The 16,507-nt window shown below is 40.6% G+C and overlaps 1 protein-coding gene across 2 annotated transcripts in view; it reads left to right on the top strand.

Moving 5' to 3' along the window:
- The first annotated feature begins 2,371 nt into the window (after positions 1 to 2,371).
- The window catches only part of RERG (RAS like estrogen regulated growth inhibitor), a 124,344-nt gene continuing 110,208 nt past the window's right edge, over positions 2,372 to 16,507 (top strand). The window contains exons 1-2 of one of the 2 annotated variants that reach the window (XM_059402661.1): positions 2,372 to 2,623; positions 6,020 to 6,183. In XM_059402661.1, the coding sequence (XP_059258644.1) occupies positions 6,123 to 6,183 (61 nt within the window). In that variant the 5' untranslated portion in view covers positions 2,372 to 2,623; positions 6,020 to 6,122. The remainder of the gene's footprint in view (positions 2,624 to 6,019; positions 6,184 to 16,507) is intronic. The other variant, XM_059402660.1, reaches the window with a different exon arrangement.

The raw sequence follows: 16,507 nt of genomic DNA, 5'->3' as shown, positions 1-16,507 counted from the left end.
AAGAGACTTTTATTTATTTATTTGACAGACAGAGATCACAAGTAGGCAGAGAGGCAGGCAGAGGAAGAGGGGGAAGTGGGCTCCCTGCTGAGCAGAGAACAAGATGCGGGGCTCAATTCCAGGATCCTGAGATCCTGACCTGAGCCAAAGGCAGAGGCTTAACCCACTGAGCCACCCAGGCACCCCTCATTCTGTGTAGTTTTAACCTCAGTGGACTCTCGAACATAAAATAACTTGTGAGATAAGAAAGCATCTGAAGCCACCATTTAAGGGTGGCTTTAATTTCTTTATCTTCTGCTTTATTGAGTGTATTTTTAAATTAAAAATAGCACTTATTTATTTGTTAAAAAAGAACAGTAACACTTAGCATAGCTGTAATGCTATTTGATCCATCTCTGTTCTCTTGTGGTAACAATCTCTGTTCTCTTATGGTAACTATTTCCTCTCATAGAAAAGGCGGTTATTTCTGGATAGTGTGAATTTGGGGGTGATCTCCTATTTCTTTGTATTTTTTCTACTACTTATTTAATCTACAATAAGCATTATTGCCATATGCACACACACACACAATTCCAATTTTTATTGTGTTTGGGGTTTATACTGACAATTCATTTACTAGTTAGATGCTAAATGTTTTAGCTCAAGCCTGGAGCCAGGCTAACGGACTTAAGTATGAGAAGACCTCTCCCTAGCAAGGAATATGGAGGATTTGTAAGGGCAAACTGTCCTCTGTCTTTCTTACTGATTCATGGAGTAAGAATCATAATGGGGAGTGGCTCCATTTTGCTGCTTTTGAGACAAAGGAAACACTCCCATTGAATATAGGCATCACACTGAAGATACAACACAATGGGTTCAGGGTCCAGTTAGTTAGTCATCTCTCTTGGTGTAGTACATCAAGAACTGGAAACACGGAGGCAAGAGCTTCCCTAGTTGACAGAGGAGCGCTGACCTATATTGACTAAGTGGGAAAATGGTGGGAAACCCTTTGCATAGACAAGATCCCAAAGAAATGCTTCAAAAAAGGCCGAGTTCAAGGACTTTTCAATCACTCCATTCAAGAAGGGTGGCAAAGTAGACATTTCAACTTAAGTCTGCAGAAATACACACACACACACACACACACACACACACATATATACATACATGTTCAGGAATATAGAACTTGATAGGGGAAGAATGTAACATGTTAGCCACGAAATTCCATGTAATTGGGTTTCTATAAAATTCTATATAAGCTACAGAGATAATTCTTTCCACATCCCAGACGTCAAAAACTTACTGTATGCCAAGATGATGAAATCTCTTTCTCAGCCTTCTTTACGAAACTTCAGGCCCGTTATACGTTCAATTTTTATCGCTATTCTATTGCAAATCATGTAAGAGAAATCAAACATATCTGGTCACAACTTGTTCTTTCTTTTCATTCACTCAACACCTTGTCTCTTGAATATTCACAAGGCTCCAGGCATGATGGTAGAGGCTGGAAATCCAGGGAGACATACAATAGATCTCAACATTCAGGAAGTTCAGGTTTAAAGGAGAAGATGAAAGAAAAATGAGTACAATGCAAACATGATGACAGGTAACAGGCTATAAGACCCCAAATTGGCTCATCTTATCCAGGTTTGGGTTGTGGGGTCAGCACTGGCCTTGGAAACTGCCTCCATGGTTCCATCTCTCCCACCAAGTACCCCTGCAGCGGGTACTTTCTCATCTGTGAAAGGCTAATAATTATACTAGTGCTTACCCCAAGGGAGGTGTAAATACCAAATGCGAGGAGACAGGAAAGCAGGTCGAGCAAGGCATTGATATCAATCATGTTCCTCAGGTCTGGAGGACGATGGAGTGTGACTTCCATTCGAACACTACAAAGACTGAGCATATAAGGAGAAGACGAAGGCTTTGGAACTTTGTCAAAGAGAGAGCTATACATTTCAGTCGAATTCAGTATTTATATCGCTCCTAGCATCTCTCAGCTTCCAATCCGGCCTGGATTTCATTCCAACCATTTACTAGCCTTGGACAAGTTATTTATCTTCTCTTTCAATTTCCTGTTGGGTAACCTGGGGAGAATCAAAGGTACCTCAAGGGGATGTTGTGAGCATCATCGGAAGGAAGGAATGGGAAACCCCACGGAGCGATGCTTCCACACGCAAAGTTTTAACGGAGAGAGTCCCTCAGCGAGAGCCTAGGGGCCAAGGACCGAGCGGGGGAAAGGGAAGGCAGCCCCGGGCCGCAGGAGCGCGCGGAACAGATGCGTCTCCTCTCCCCGGGAGGCGGCGTCGCGGGAGGAACCAGCCTCTGGCCCCAGTAGGGGGCGCCGACGCGCCGCACTGCAGCATCCTGGCGGCGGAGCGGCGGCCCCGGCGGGGCTGAGCTCGCGTCCTGCCGCAGTCCCTCCGCCGCGCGTCCTGGCGAGCGCGAGCGCGGAGACCCCCCGCACCCGTCGGTCGGTCTTCGCAGCTGCCGCGGCGGCTCCCACGCGCGATCGCGGGCCCGCGTTTCGGAAACGCAAGCCGCAGACTGGGCGGCGCGGCGTGGCAGGGCTCGGCGGTCTCGGGGGACCGATCCCGAACTTGCAGGGGACCGCGGCTCTCCGGGGCCTGGAGAGTGTGAACAGGTGAGTGTCACGCACGTGCCCAGGTGGCTCTTTCGGAACGAGTTCCTGCAAACCCTTGAGACCCCCTGAACGCTTGGCCTCTGGGTGGTTCTCCTGGTCCCCGCGTCTTCTCAGGGCGGCTTCGGGGTTCGCTGGGAGGGGATGTGAGCGCGGCGCGCAGGGCTTGACAGCGCCCTCGGAGCTGAGACTGAGAATGCCCTTTTTGACTTAGGCTGCGTTTCTCTCCAGGTTGAGAGCAAGTGACCTGCAGTCCACGATGGGCCTGTTGATCATTCTAGGATACCTGTTGCTTTTGGAGCTAAGCTATCACCAGGCATCTTGCACGATTAACCTTGTCGCTGTGGGTGCTGCGTTGCAAGATGAGGGAGCATTCCCCGTAGCCAGAAGAGGAGAACTTGATTTTGGAGCTAGACAAGAGGCTCTCATTCCCACGGCCAGACTAGATGCTTTGCTTGCCTAAACAGCTGCGCTTTATTTTGATGATAAATACAGAAGTTAGAAAAACTGTTACCTTATAAAGATGCTTGCTTTTTTTACCCCCCAAAGAGGAAGTGGAAAGCAGGAATTTTGATAAGTATAGTACTGGGAATTATGGATGAAATCTTTTTTTCAATAAATGTAAAAAACATCAGGTTATTGGTGACTTAAATGTCACAGGTCTAACAGATCATAAGCTCCTGGAAGGTAGCCACTTTTGTCTGTGCTTAGCACAATTGTGGAATGATCAATGAATATATTAGTAATAACATAGTATGGAGGCCAGCTCCTTTTTTTCTTCTTTCTAAGCTTTCTTTAAGTTCGTTTATGTTTAGGGGGGAGAAAATCGCTGTGCCTTAAATCTCTTAAATATCTATGTGTGATTTTAGCTTTAGGGGTGATAGAAGCTCAGAAGTTTTTGTCTTAGTAAAGCAGTGTCCACATAATAAGTAAATGGCAACTTCTAGACCCAGCCAGAATATTTCTGTACAATAATATTAAAACAAATGTTTTTAGATCCATTTTATGGAAGGTCTTGGATTATAAATTATTTTGAACATCAGAAATTGGCAAAAGGTCACTTATTACAATTTACACATTTATCTTTGTTTTATATTTTTGTCAAATATAACATCACATTTTTATGTGAATAACAAACTGCTGAAAGACATATGTCAGTTTGTGTCTTCCTTTAAGTGATTTTTCTAAGCATAAGGTTGACAATAAGCAGCTGTACCTTCATAAGGGAAAAAATTGCCCTACACAATTTCTCTTTCTTATGTGAAATTCCTATACCTCTGAGGCCATTTGGGAGTTAATGAAATATTTGACTTAACAAATGTTTTTTAAAAATCACATCTGATGACTACTTTCAGGAACTATAAATAAGATAGATAATTACTTAGGCTTTATGTGCATGGGAATGAACAATTTTGCATGAAATAACAAATTGTTGTTTATACAAGCTCCAGACCCTTGCATGGTCTGTGTTTCAAAGAAATGCTTGTCATTCTTATTTAGAATTTATGTAGTTATGTATCTCCATATATTATGCTTTTGTGATGTTCTGAAATGAAGCACGGAACTTTAAACATAGGGCCTTTCCATAATGAATACATATAAGATGACAAATAAGGAAATTCTTTTATCTTGAGCCAATAATATGGGTCTGGACAAATTGCAGATGTTAAAGCTTCTGGTTTTCCAACTATTAATGATTACAGAGAAATTTTGTTGTTGTTGTTGTTGTTGGGGGTGAGGTAAACAATAGCTAATGTCAATGTTGAGCTTTTTATCCTTTGGAGGAAGTTCTGAGCCTTTGGAAATCAGCAAGTACAAAATTCGTTGGGTACAAGTTGATGGCTAAGAAGCCTAATGAAGAAAACAATTACATGTTCACGTCTTTGTAGAAATCCTTTTTCAGCAGGATTTTTACTTCTTTCTTTCTGTTGAGAAGCTCCTTTGAAAAGTTGTAGATGACAAAACATTGGCAGGAGCCGTTTACACGTTTAGATAACAGATTCGTGTTGTAAAAATACCTTTGCAGACTGAAAAAAAAAAAAGGATGAAATGAATGAATCACTGATGTGATTAAGTTTAACAAGGATGAGAGTCAAGTCTTATATATAGGTTTCAAACACTGACTGCAGAAGTTCAGAACGAGGGAGTCTGCAGTTCCTGTGAGAGTTGTGAGTCTTGCTGTGAGTACTTGTACAGCCACAAGGCCAGCTAAACAAAGAATAGGGAGAATCTCGGTGAACCTTGGTAGGTCAGTTTGTCAGGCCCTATCTCAAGGAGTGAATGCAGTGGACGCCATGTTTTTTAGTGATCAAGAAGCAAGTGCCAGCAAAGAGGACTCCATGTGATGAAGAGAGAAGGCGAGAGTCCAGAACAAACCAAGGCAAAACAAAACCGTACAGCTCATGAAGAACAAGGGAAGATGCCAGGTCTCATTTTCCTAGGAAATAGCAGCCTAGGATGGGGCCAAGGGTCCTAATAACTGATAGACTACTTGAAGGCTTCTGACTGGAAGTAAACAAAAAGTTGAAGTAATGTCAGCTCACCAGCACTGACCTCAGGTATCTGAAAGTGGCCAGTTAGATGCAAGGTGTTGTCTGATCTCAAGGAAGGATTCTTGCCATGGCTGGCAGATTCCTTTGGTTAACCCCAAGGCTGTTCCCAGCTTTATATATTCATGGTACTAAGAACCTAGGTGTCATTCCTGAAGCACTGCTTCTATATCACATGTGCTTACATTGTATGCAATGTCATTTTCTAAGTGTTAGAGCAGTGTTAAGCATTCAGGTTGTCGTAGAAAAGGAATCTGAAGTTGAGTCATGGCATGTTGTGCCCAGAAAAATATAAGGATATAAAGTAGATATTGTATATCAATTCCTGGAACATGGATTTCTGTCAGATGTCTCAATCATGGGATCTAGTGTGAACTGAGCTAAAATTTAACCTTGAAGTGCAAATCCAATCATTACAGTAGGATGGATAAAGACGAATGTATATTATTCAGCCCTCAGGAAAAGAAAGACTTCTAAATGTGACTCTCCCCATCCCGTGTGTTGTGTATTGGGTATGTATAGACACATGGTAAATACACGTATTCACACACTTCAAATATTTGTTATCCATTAGCGATCCAAAGACAATACCTTAATAAAAAAATACCTTAGGCAATGTTGTTGGGTATGAAAATGCATATGTTTTAGAACCAAAGAGATCTAAGTTCATGTCATGGATCTATCACTTATTAGTTGACTAGTTTGCAGTAAATGACTATAACCCTTGCACGGGATTGCCGTGGAGGAAGATGATGATAAAGTGAGGGGTGGCCATCAGGGAGAAGGTGCTTCATAAATACGAATTCCTTTCTCCAGTCACTTAGGACTTCCCAAATCTCTTTGGTTGCAGGACTGCAGATTTACAATGATGTGGTGAATCCAAAGGCTGGAGCTAAAAAGATTTTCTTAGCTCTTCAGTGTGCACAACAGTGAATTATCCACCAACACCCAGCATGGCTAAAAGTGCAGAGGTCAAGCTGGCAATATTTGGGAGAGCAGGTGTGGGCAAATCAGGTAAGTGTTTTTGTTGTAGTTGTTGTAGAGTGTGTGTGTGTGCGTATGTGTCTTTGACACTGCCTCCGAGAATTAGACAGAAGGGTGGTTGGCATTTCTCATAGTGTCAAGTGTTGCTCTTTTGGATGAAGTCTCTCTCTTTATCTAGAACTTTCCTTTTGCATAACCAGTTTTATTTACATTTCTGCTTATTGATGATGACAGGTCTGCTGATAATACACAAGGCAATGGATATATCATAGGTTTTGGTATTCTGAGGAAGGGTATAAAACAAACCTCCAAATAAATCAGATTGTGGAAACAAAAAAAGTATTTACATTTTCTCTTGTTCCTCTTTACTAGATGCCAAGAGGCCAATTTTATATCTCATTCATCTTGATATTTGCAGCACCCAGACCAATGTCATGCATGTGTTGGGTACTTAAAAAAAAAAATGCCTGTTGAATGAAGATATCCTTTCAAGAAACAGAATTGCATTACTACCCAACACTTCTAAAATTGGGGGGAGGGGTTGGGGCAAAGGTAGACTGCATGAGCTTAAGCAAAACAGCTCTTGCCAGCACCTCTGGAGTGAATTTAAATGATCATTTTATGGTATATACTAATTCAAAGACTATCTTTTTCATTCCTCACCTAAGAAAAGTCTTACATACCTTTAAGATTAAGGGGGAAAGGATGGATATGAAAATGTATCTGATCCAGTTTTGAAAAATGTATCTCAGACTTTATAACTAAAGAATAGTGCTGAAGCCAACGTTGCTAAAATTTAAGGGCAACACGGCTTTTCAGACCATATTGTCTCACTCTCTTCTTGGAGGAAAGAACCATAATTGATTTTGCACACAGGGTTCATGGTTCTCAGGAAAGGACTCACACAGATATCTAGTAGGAGCACCTTTGTGGAGGGAAACCCATTTGGGTCATCCAATGTCATAGGTAATCCACATAATCTTAAATAAACACACATGAGTAGGTTTTAATTCTGTGACCAACCACTCTTTCCTAACTAGCTCTCTGGTTTAAGTTCAGCAGTAAATCTTCCCTATTCTAAGCCTTTCTCTCTCTCTCTCTCTCTTTTTCTTTTTATTTTCTAAGAGTGCTCTTTTCTGCCATCACTCTTCCTTCTTATTGCTCATTCTTGCCTGTGGCAAAAACCAAGCAAAGAAAATAGATAGTTGGCAAGGTTTTAAACTTGCCAGGCTTCACAAGATTGAAGATAGTTGAACTCCTCCCCATCAATCTCCTCAGTGTTTCCCAATGGCGTGAGAACCTAATTTCCATAGCTGGTGGAAGGATCTGGAGAATGAGGAAACTTGTTCCAGTGAGTGGAGGATGAAGGGAAGGGCATGTGTGGGAGACTGTGCTGCTAACAATAGCTTGTCTGAGTCCTTTGTGAGTGGAGGGTCTAGGCCTGGGGCTCCCTGTTGATTACTCATTCATTCAAACCTTAACATAGGCAGTCAAAGAAGAGAATTTTTAGAACTTTGATTATTCACCAAAATAAACTCCACATGGTTGGAAAAGTTAATCATAGAAATTAAAATTTGGTTGAAGAACTACCTAGTTGTGTTATAGCCATCCGTTTCCCATCTCTGCTGTCTCAGAGCAAGCTCTGTACACCCTGTTTTCAAGGTTCATCTCTCAGTCTGACCTCTACCCATTTCTTTCATCTTCCTTTATGTTGTTTTGATGACTGCTTCAATTATTCCTCTCATGCTCTACCAACTGTTTTCCCATAAGGATTTCTTTGACCCCTGTACCATCTTTTTCTTTTTTCCAGGCTTGTGGAATGTGGGCTTACTTACTATCTTACTGTCTTAAGTTCTATCTTACTATTTTACCTCTCATTCTCTTCCACTATAATCATGAGCCTGAAACTGCTTTTGCTCAGGTCACCACTGATCAATAACGAACAAATCTAATGCATATTTCCTAGTTCCGATCTTCTTAGGACTCCTTTTACCATTGAACACAACCACTCAGTCTTTCCTAAAATTCCTTCCCTCCCATGCTCTCATGACCTCATGATCTTCTTGGCTTTCTTTCTACCTCTCCATTGCCCCTCACCAGCTGCCTTTATGGGGGCTCTTCATTGACCCACCTCTCAAAACCCAGGGCTTTCAGGGTCCTACATACCCATCTCATGTCTTCTCACTCCATACATTCTCTCTAGGGGCGATTCCTCATGCCCAGAACTGAAGATATACTTATACATACAATCCAAATTCCGCTAACCCTGGTTTTATTTTATGTAAAATGCAGAAGTTGGACTTGTTCACTAAGGTCCTTTCTAACTGTAGAGTCCTGTGATTCTTTTTTTTTTTTTAATTGTTTTGGCTATGCTAGGATGCATCACTTTTTTTTTTAATATTTTATTTATTCATTTGACAGACAGAGATCACAAGTAGGCAGAGAGGCAGGCGGAGAGAGAGGAGAAAGGAGGAAACAGGCTCCTCACTGAGCAGAGAGCCCGATGTGGGGCTCGATCCCACGACCCTGGGATCATGACCTGAGCTGAAGGCAGAGGCTTTAATCCACTGAGCTACCCAGGCGCCCCACGTCCTGTGATTCTTAATGCATGTTCTTTGGGCTGGTTTCTTTATCCACTTCATACACATTCTACCATTTGCATTTATTTTCATGTAGGTGAAAATGACAACGATAGACAGCATGTCTTAAACAATTGCTTGTTTGTCTGTCATCGATACAGTGTTTTCCTATTTCAACATTAGACTGTCTCCCTGAGAACTGGTAACCACACCTCACGTTAAAGGTTGTACCTGTTTGACTGTTGCATGGGAGACAATTCTGAGACCTTTTCTCATAGTTCTGTGAAAACAACTACAGAGTCCTTCATATCCATCAACTTTGAAACCCGGCTATGTTTTCATATAGCAATGTTGAACTCATGTTTATTCTAATTCCTTATTAATATGGAAATATGATATCTCTGCCTAGTTATTAAACCACATGCTTACTTTTCTGTCCTGTAGTCTGTATTAATCTTTTAAGTAATTTTTTTGTTTGTTTTTAAGTCTGTAGAAAGTTATACCTGCTAGGATGTCACAGCAGCTCCTCATTTTCTCAAATGCCTCTCCACAGAAGGTCATTCCTGGGGGAGGCAGCTTGAGATCTGGGAAAGGTAGAAACAGAGGGTCTCTGATTGCACTGTTTCAGAGGCCTCTAGGCTTACCTGTATGATCTACTTTTCCCCACAGTCACTATGAAAGTGGAACTGGGGATAAGCAAGACCTTGTTGTCCCCTTGCTAACAGAGAGCAGCGTAGTCTGGAGTTGAGAGCAGGAGATCTGGGAGTGTCACTGTTCAGTTTGACGTCCAATTCTACAGTTGACTAGCTGCAGGAACATGGCAATTTTGGCAAGTTACCAAAGTTCTCAAGTCCCTCAACTATAAAAGAGCATATAGGGGCACCTGTGTGGTTCAGTCAGTTAAGCCTCCAACTCTCAATTTCAGCTGAGGTCATGATCTCAGGATTGTGGGATTGAGCCCCCAGTGGGCTCCATGGTCAGCCCAGAATCTGCTTTTCCCTCTCCCTCTGCTTCATCCCCTACTTGAATGCTCGCTCTCTCTCTCTCTCTCTCTCAAATAAATAAATAAATAAATAAAGTCCTTTTTTTAAGGCTATAATAGTGCCTATCTCTAAGAGATGTTATTAGGATCAAACGAGCTATCAGATGGAAATCCTTTAGAACCGCACCTGGCACAAAGTAAGTGCTCCAGTATTAGCTTATAATAGTATAGATTTCTGAGGTATGCTCATTTTAACTAGTAAATTTTCTAATGAAAACATACAATAAAAGATACATTTACATTCAAGTGGACATTTGGGTTTTCATTACAACAGAAAGTTTATAAGATAAAAATTCTATATTGCAACTCTGCATATCCTAAATGTATACATGTATGTGTGCACGCGCGCACACACACACACACATATACACACACTCCCCTCCCTCTCTCTTTCTTTTGAAACTAAAGTCTGGGTAATGTCAATTACAGTCTGACTACTGGTGATCACAACAATACTTCTTGTGGCTCATATCTTCGAAAAACAGCCAGAAATATGTGGTGTGATCAATAAATTATCACCCTTAAATTTCAAAGTGCTTCTGGTATGTGGTGGACAGCTTCTTAAGCCCAGGTAATAGACAAGCCCTCTATGTTTAAAACAGAATTTAACATTAACCAGAACTCTTTGGTTGACAGGTTGACCATAGAAGTGTCAGCCCAGGCAGAATTGAATAATGTGTTATTTATAAAGGAACCCCGAAAGAACATGTGATGTGTGTGTGTGTGTGTGTGTGTGTGTGCGCGCACGCATGTATATACGTATCAGTATTTACATGGTCTTTTGTGTTGGGAAGATTCTTTCCCTTTCTGCCTAATGTTATCTTGAAGCTCTGTCTTCAAGGGACCTTGGTTGCTGGCTCAGCGTGGTGAGCACTTTGGGGGATGCTGCAGACCGCAGAGCCTGTATCCCATCATATCCCATCTTCTCTTGCCCAACAGGGTAAACATTTCCCTTCCTGGCTGAGGGTAGAGCACTAATAACATGGCATACGGGACATAGATTTCCTTCCTTGTGTGTGTCAGCCTATAATTTGACAGACTTCAAGTGATTAAAGCACCACCACCTGCAATAAAACCTAGAATGCACACCCGATTTATTTAAATGCTTCCTGGCTTCATATTATTCAAATCTGTAGTAAGTGTGGGAGGAGCTGAGAGAGAAACCACTGAAATTTTAAATTTAGTTTCTCAGTTGACATTCTCATTTTGGAATTGAAATATTGTGTGCCATAGCTAAATATATTTCTTGAAAGGGCTAGTCTCAAAGTTAATTGAGTTAATGCTATCCTCTAAATCAGAAGCTGGTTCATGCACTCATCCATGAAGTCTTACGCTCATAGATTCAGATTGCTGGGCTACAAACTGGGGGCTAAACACAAACAAACTTGTGATATATTTTTCCTAGACACAAAGAGAAGTGATTCAATTTCCCCTTCTTTTCCTTGTTTCCTTGTTCTTGTTTGCTTTTCTCTTTCTCTCTCTCTCAATTATAAAAAAGTATGAAAACCTTTTTTCATTTTATATTTTAGTGGGACAGGGACAATTCTGATTTTAGATATGACTTTTCCAGTAAGTACCTAATACTGCTTTAACATATATGCGTGCTTTATGGCTGGGGTATGTTCATGAGATTTCACATATGTGGAATGAAAACAGCAATATCAACAGTTCCTTGGGTAGGTCAGTTTCCTTATGCTACAGAACCAAACTTTGTATTTTATTGTATTTTAAAGATTTATTTATTTGAGAGAGAAAGAGAGAGCACCCGCACATGAGGGAGGGAAAAAAAGAGAGGGAGAGATTCTCAAGCAGAATCCCCATTGACTGTGGAGCCCAATGTGGAGCTTGATCCCATGACCTTGAGACCATGACCCTAGCTGAGACCAAGAGGTGGTCATTAAACCAACTGAGCCACGCAGTCACCCCTCAGCCTTCATATCTTAGAACTTTTTCTCTATATGTAGCTGTATGCCAGTTCATTCCCTTCATAGAGACTTAATGGTGTAGTATGATGCTTTCTTGAAGATCGTTTTCAAAGGACTTCTTTTTTTTTTTTTTAAGATTTTATTTATTTATTTGACAGAGATCACAAGTGGGCAGAGGCGGGCGGGGGCGGGGGGTGGGGAAGCAGGCTCCTCACTGACCAGAGAGCCTGATGTGGGGCTGAATCCCAGAACCCTGGGATCATGACCTGAGCCAAAAGCAGAGGATTTAACCCACTGAGCCACCCAGGTGCCCCTCAAAGGACTTCTAAAAGAAGATGACAGAGATCTAGGTGATTTGGAGTATTAAGCATCTCATTCTGATCATGTAATTATTTTGCATGCTTATCAATTTCATAAAATATATACAAAATTTGATATTGCTCTGTCTTATATCTATGTCTTATTATAAAAATGATACCCCCAGCCAGCTAGTGACTAAAATGGACTCATTGGGAAGATGTAGCAAATTGATCCTTGACTTCAGTAACCTGTAGGCTCCAGGTCCAGTTTGAAAACCACAAGTATAGGAAATGGCCTCAGCTGGGCATGTCACATGAATGTGAGTACACACTGACAACAGTCCTGTACCACACTTTTTACCTACTTACATTCTCAATCAGCTCTTCAAGTTCTTGGTCATTCATGTTTTAAAATTATGTAACCTGAATGGTAAATTTTCTTTCACAATTTGTTTGCATAAGAAGAGGAACAGATGGTGTTTCAGGTGGTTCAGAACTTTCACACCTCCCGAGTGTAAGTGTGTGTGTGTGTGTGTGTGTGTGTGTGTGCACGCACACATTTCCTAGGTGGTTGTTGAATTTGAAGGATTACCAGAAATGAGGCCCATTGGTTCTCTGTATGCTTGGTGGTTAGAGGAATAACTGATTTTTTTTTTAAGGCAAATGGGAGGAAGTTGGCATTGAGACAAGTTTGGATGTGGCTGGAAAACTAGCTCTTTTCCTGTCATAAAATGTAATGATATGGTTACCTGTGGCTTTCATATACACTTTCTTTTACCTGCAAAGATAGAAAAGCCAAAAGAGACAAACAGCCTAACTGAGTCAATTTTCATTTATTTCTTCCATGAGGAACAAAAGGGTATTTTCAAATTGGAGGTGTATGCTATGGATATGTGGAAAAGCCGTACCTCAGTGCAAGCTATAAGTCACGCTGACTTTTATTGTATGCCTAGGGAGAAAAGCAAAGATGAGGAATGGTGAGGGCTCAGAAAAAGGAAAGAAAAAGAAAAAAAGGAAAAGGAAAGGAAAAATTAAAATCAAAGTCAGTTCATTGGTGGGTAGTTAAACATTCTGTAGGTTGGCAATGACCAATTCTTAGACTTTTCTTAAGGAAAATATAGTTAGGGAGGAAACAATACTAGAAAACACAACAAAACAAAACCAAAAGTTGTTTTTCAAAGTCAAACAAATCTCTGTCCCTGCTTCTTTCTACTGAAATATATTATTAAAATTGGAGTGTCTCTTATTTTTAATTTATGGCCAATTTATTCATTGAAATAGTTTCCTGTAGTTAATTGTCAGTCATCACTTGGTTCCATTTTGATCTCAACTTGTTTTCTTGGCAACTGAGAAGGCCTAACTTTAAGGAAAGGGAGTGAAGAAAATTGTAAATCATCCATGTAATTCCCCTTTTTATTCCTGGTATTTCTCCAACTTATGGGTTTGGGGAAATCAGCCAAATTTTCAAAGTGGTACTGTCCTTGAAGCCAAAATTCCAGTGCAAACGCATCTCTGTTGCTACAGCTGCCTTTGAAAATTGATGTGGTTTCAGAAAAACAACCATAATTTCTTCCATCCCATTAAAAATGAAAGCAGTTATGTTATAAAGGCAAAGCAGTCTGAAAAGGTAATTTCAGCATGGAGTAAGCAAATACATAAAGTTCCTCTACGTACCTATGTGAGAGAGAGGTCATTACAGAGATCACCAAGCTTCTCAGCACACAGCCAAGTCTAGGATCCTAGTTTATGACTCATACAAGTTTGCTACTACATATTTTTCATTTTTTATCACCCCATTCTTTTCCACATTATTTTGATCACCTTTTCTTAGGAAATGAGGTGCTCATTAGGATTTTGGGATATGAACCCTGTAAAACATGATGAGTTTTATTTTTATGAGAAATTTCCAGTAATCAATAAACAGTGAATACATAATCAAGTCCCCTGGGACTCCTGGGTGTGTTGCCAGTCAATATGGCTACGTATGAAATTCTCAGCAACCTGTATATGTAAGTTCCCCGGTAATGTCGTATTTCAGCTCTTTTTTTTTTTTATTTAAGATTTTATTTATTTATTTGACAGGCAGAGATCACAAGTAGGCAGAGAGGCAGGCAGAGAGAGAGGGGGAAGCAGGCTCCCCGCCGAGCAGGAAGCCCAATGTGGAGCTCGATCCCAGGACCCTGAGATCATGACCTGAGCCGAAGGCAGAGGCTTTAACCCACTGAGCCACCTAGACACCCCTGTCATATTTCATTTCTTAAGAGCATTGGATCAAGTGTAAGAGAACTGATGAATCATCTCCTCTGTAGAATAAATTTCTCATTGTTTTGTTTGTTTTTAAAATATTTATTTATTTATTTGAGAGAAGGAGAGAGAGGGAGAGGGAGAGAGCACAGGAGTGGGAAGGGGAGAGGGAGAGAATCTCCACAGACTCTTCACTGAGCACAGAGCCAGACGTGGGGCTTGATCTCACGACCCTGAGATCATGATCTCACAACACTAAGATCATAACCTAAGCTGAAACCAAGAGTTAGATGCTTAACCCACTGCACCATCCAGGCATCCCAAATTTCTCCTTGCTACCAAAAGAACATTTTACCCTCTATCCTATCAATATGATCTAATTATTATAATTTTTTTTAAAGCATTCAACTCTACTAACTGGAAGGATTGGGGTTAAAACTTTAGTTTCATCCCATTCATTTCTCTTTTTATTCATCTGTCAAATGACACACACTTGCTGGCTGGCTAGCTTGCTTATTATTTATTTATTTATTTATTTAGCGATACAGGTAGATGGGCTTTGAAGGTACTTTGAACAATTACAAGTGTGGTATGAATTTAGTCTTTCTACTATGATTCTCTTGTTATCAAAGTCCATGTAGTTCTTCCTCTATGTTCCTTAACATTTCTGTTTGGACAAGCAATATGGTGAATTTGCTAGCTATCCATTGTGGAAGGCCAGATGAACAGGTTCAATCCACCAGTTGGCTGTTAGTCTTCCTCCACTGAGAACATAACATTACAGACTATTCAGAGATGGCAGGTTTCTTAGCCTTAGGAGTTGGCCCTTTCAAATAGGTGAAATGAATAAATATTGAGTTGGGCTTTTTTAAGATTAGTGTGTGAGCTGTCTGGACAGGAGAAGAGTTTAGGAAAATAATTCACTCTTATGTGTTATTGGAGAAGGAAGCATAACATGGAGAATTTTTTTTTGATGATCAAGTCTTATCCTTATTAAAAAATTCAAGTGTAAGACATGAAAATATTTTTGATAGAAAGGTTTCTCAAACATTATTTAATATATGTGTCTATGTATTTCCCTATGATCTTAAAATATGTTTTCATTCAACAAGTATCTGTTGACCGTCATGTTTGTGCTCTAGAGTAGGTGCCTATGTTACAGGACTCAAGTACATTCCAATAAGGGAGAATAGCAGATATTTCTACTCATCATTATGTCCCCAGACCCTCACACAGTATTTCACACAGCCAGGATCCTCAATAAAACTATTACATTGAGTTAAACTCAGTGTGTTCTACACATGCTTTTTAATTTATTAAAAGGCATATATTCTAATGTCTCCTCATTATAACCAATGTAGTTTCCTTGCTTACACTTGTATATCTCTAGTGATAGGAATTCAGCATGACTGGACATAGACCATTCTGTCTTTGGGCTGTCAGTCATTGTTCCAGAGAAGCAGAACCAACAGGATGAGGACACACACACACACACACAGTTTCTTTATTTACCTGTTTGTTTATTTATGCTAACAAGACTAAAATCTGTAGAGCAAGCTGGTAGGCCTGAAACTCAGGCAGAATTTTAATGTTGTAATCTTATGGGAGAATTTCTTTCACTCTGGAAACCTCAGCTTTTGCACCAAAGGCCTTCCAGTAATTGGATGAGGCCCACCCACATTATTAAAGCTAATCTCCTTTACTTAAGTAAGGTCAACTGACTGCGCATGTTGTCCACATCTACAGATTACCTTCACAGTTACTCCTACGGTAATGTTTGATTAAATAACTGGGCACTGCATTAGCCAGCCAAATTGGCACATAAAACTATCACAACAGCTCTTCCTGTGTGTTACTCTACCTTTGGAACCAGAGGTGGTTCATTAGCTTCTGCTCGTTGCTTTTAAGCTTACTCTCAGAGTTATACAGGACATTTTAAGTGCCTCTTCCTATGGTAGCCCTTAACACATTTAAGATAGGGAGCATGCCTGGATCCATGCTGAATTTTCTCTTCCACCATCTAGTTACTCATAGTTACTTCATTTTCCTTACAGAGAGTGTGATTTCTTGTCATGGCACCATCTTGGCTGTCTTATTTGATCTGTGTGTTCTATGCATTGGGGGCCCTGGAAGTGAAAGCAGACATTTCAGAGCAGATCAGAACACAGCTGTAAATCTGTGAACATGCCCTGCTTTTGCTAAGACATTCTGAGATCATTGTTGCTTTCCAGGGGACAATGGATGCAATGTGGATTCATGGAGAGA

The sequence above is a fragment of the Mustela nigripes genome, chromosome 6 (assembly GCF_022355385.1).
Source record: "Mustela nigripes isolate SB6536 chromosome 6, MUSNIG.SB6536, whole genome shotgun sequence".
In the NCBI taxonomy this organism is placed as follows: domain Eukaryota; kingdom Metazoa; phylum Chordata; class Mammalia; order Carnivora; family Mustelidae; genus Mustela; species Mustela nigripes.
This window is presented reverse-complemented; position numbering and strand designations above follow the sequence as displayed.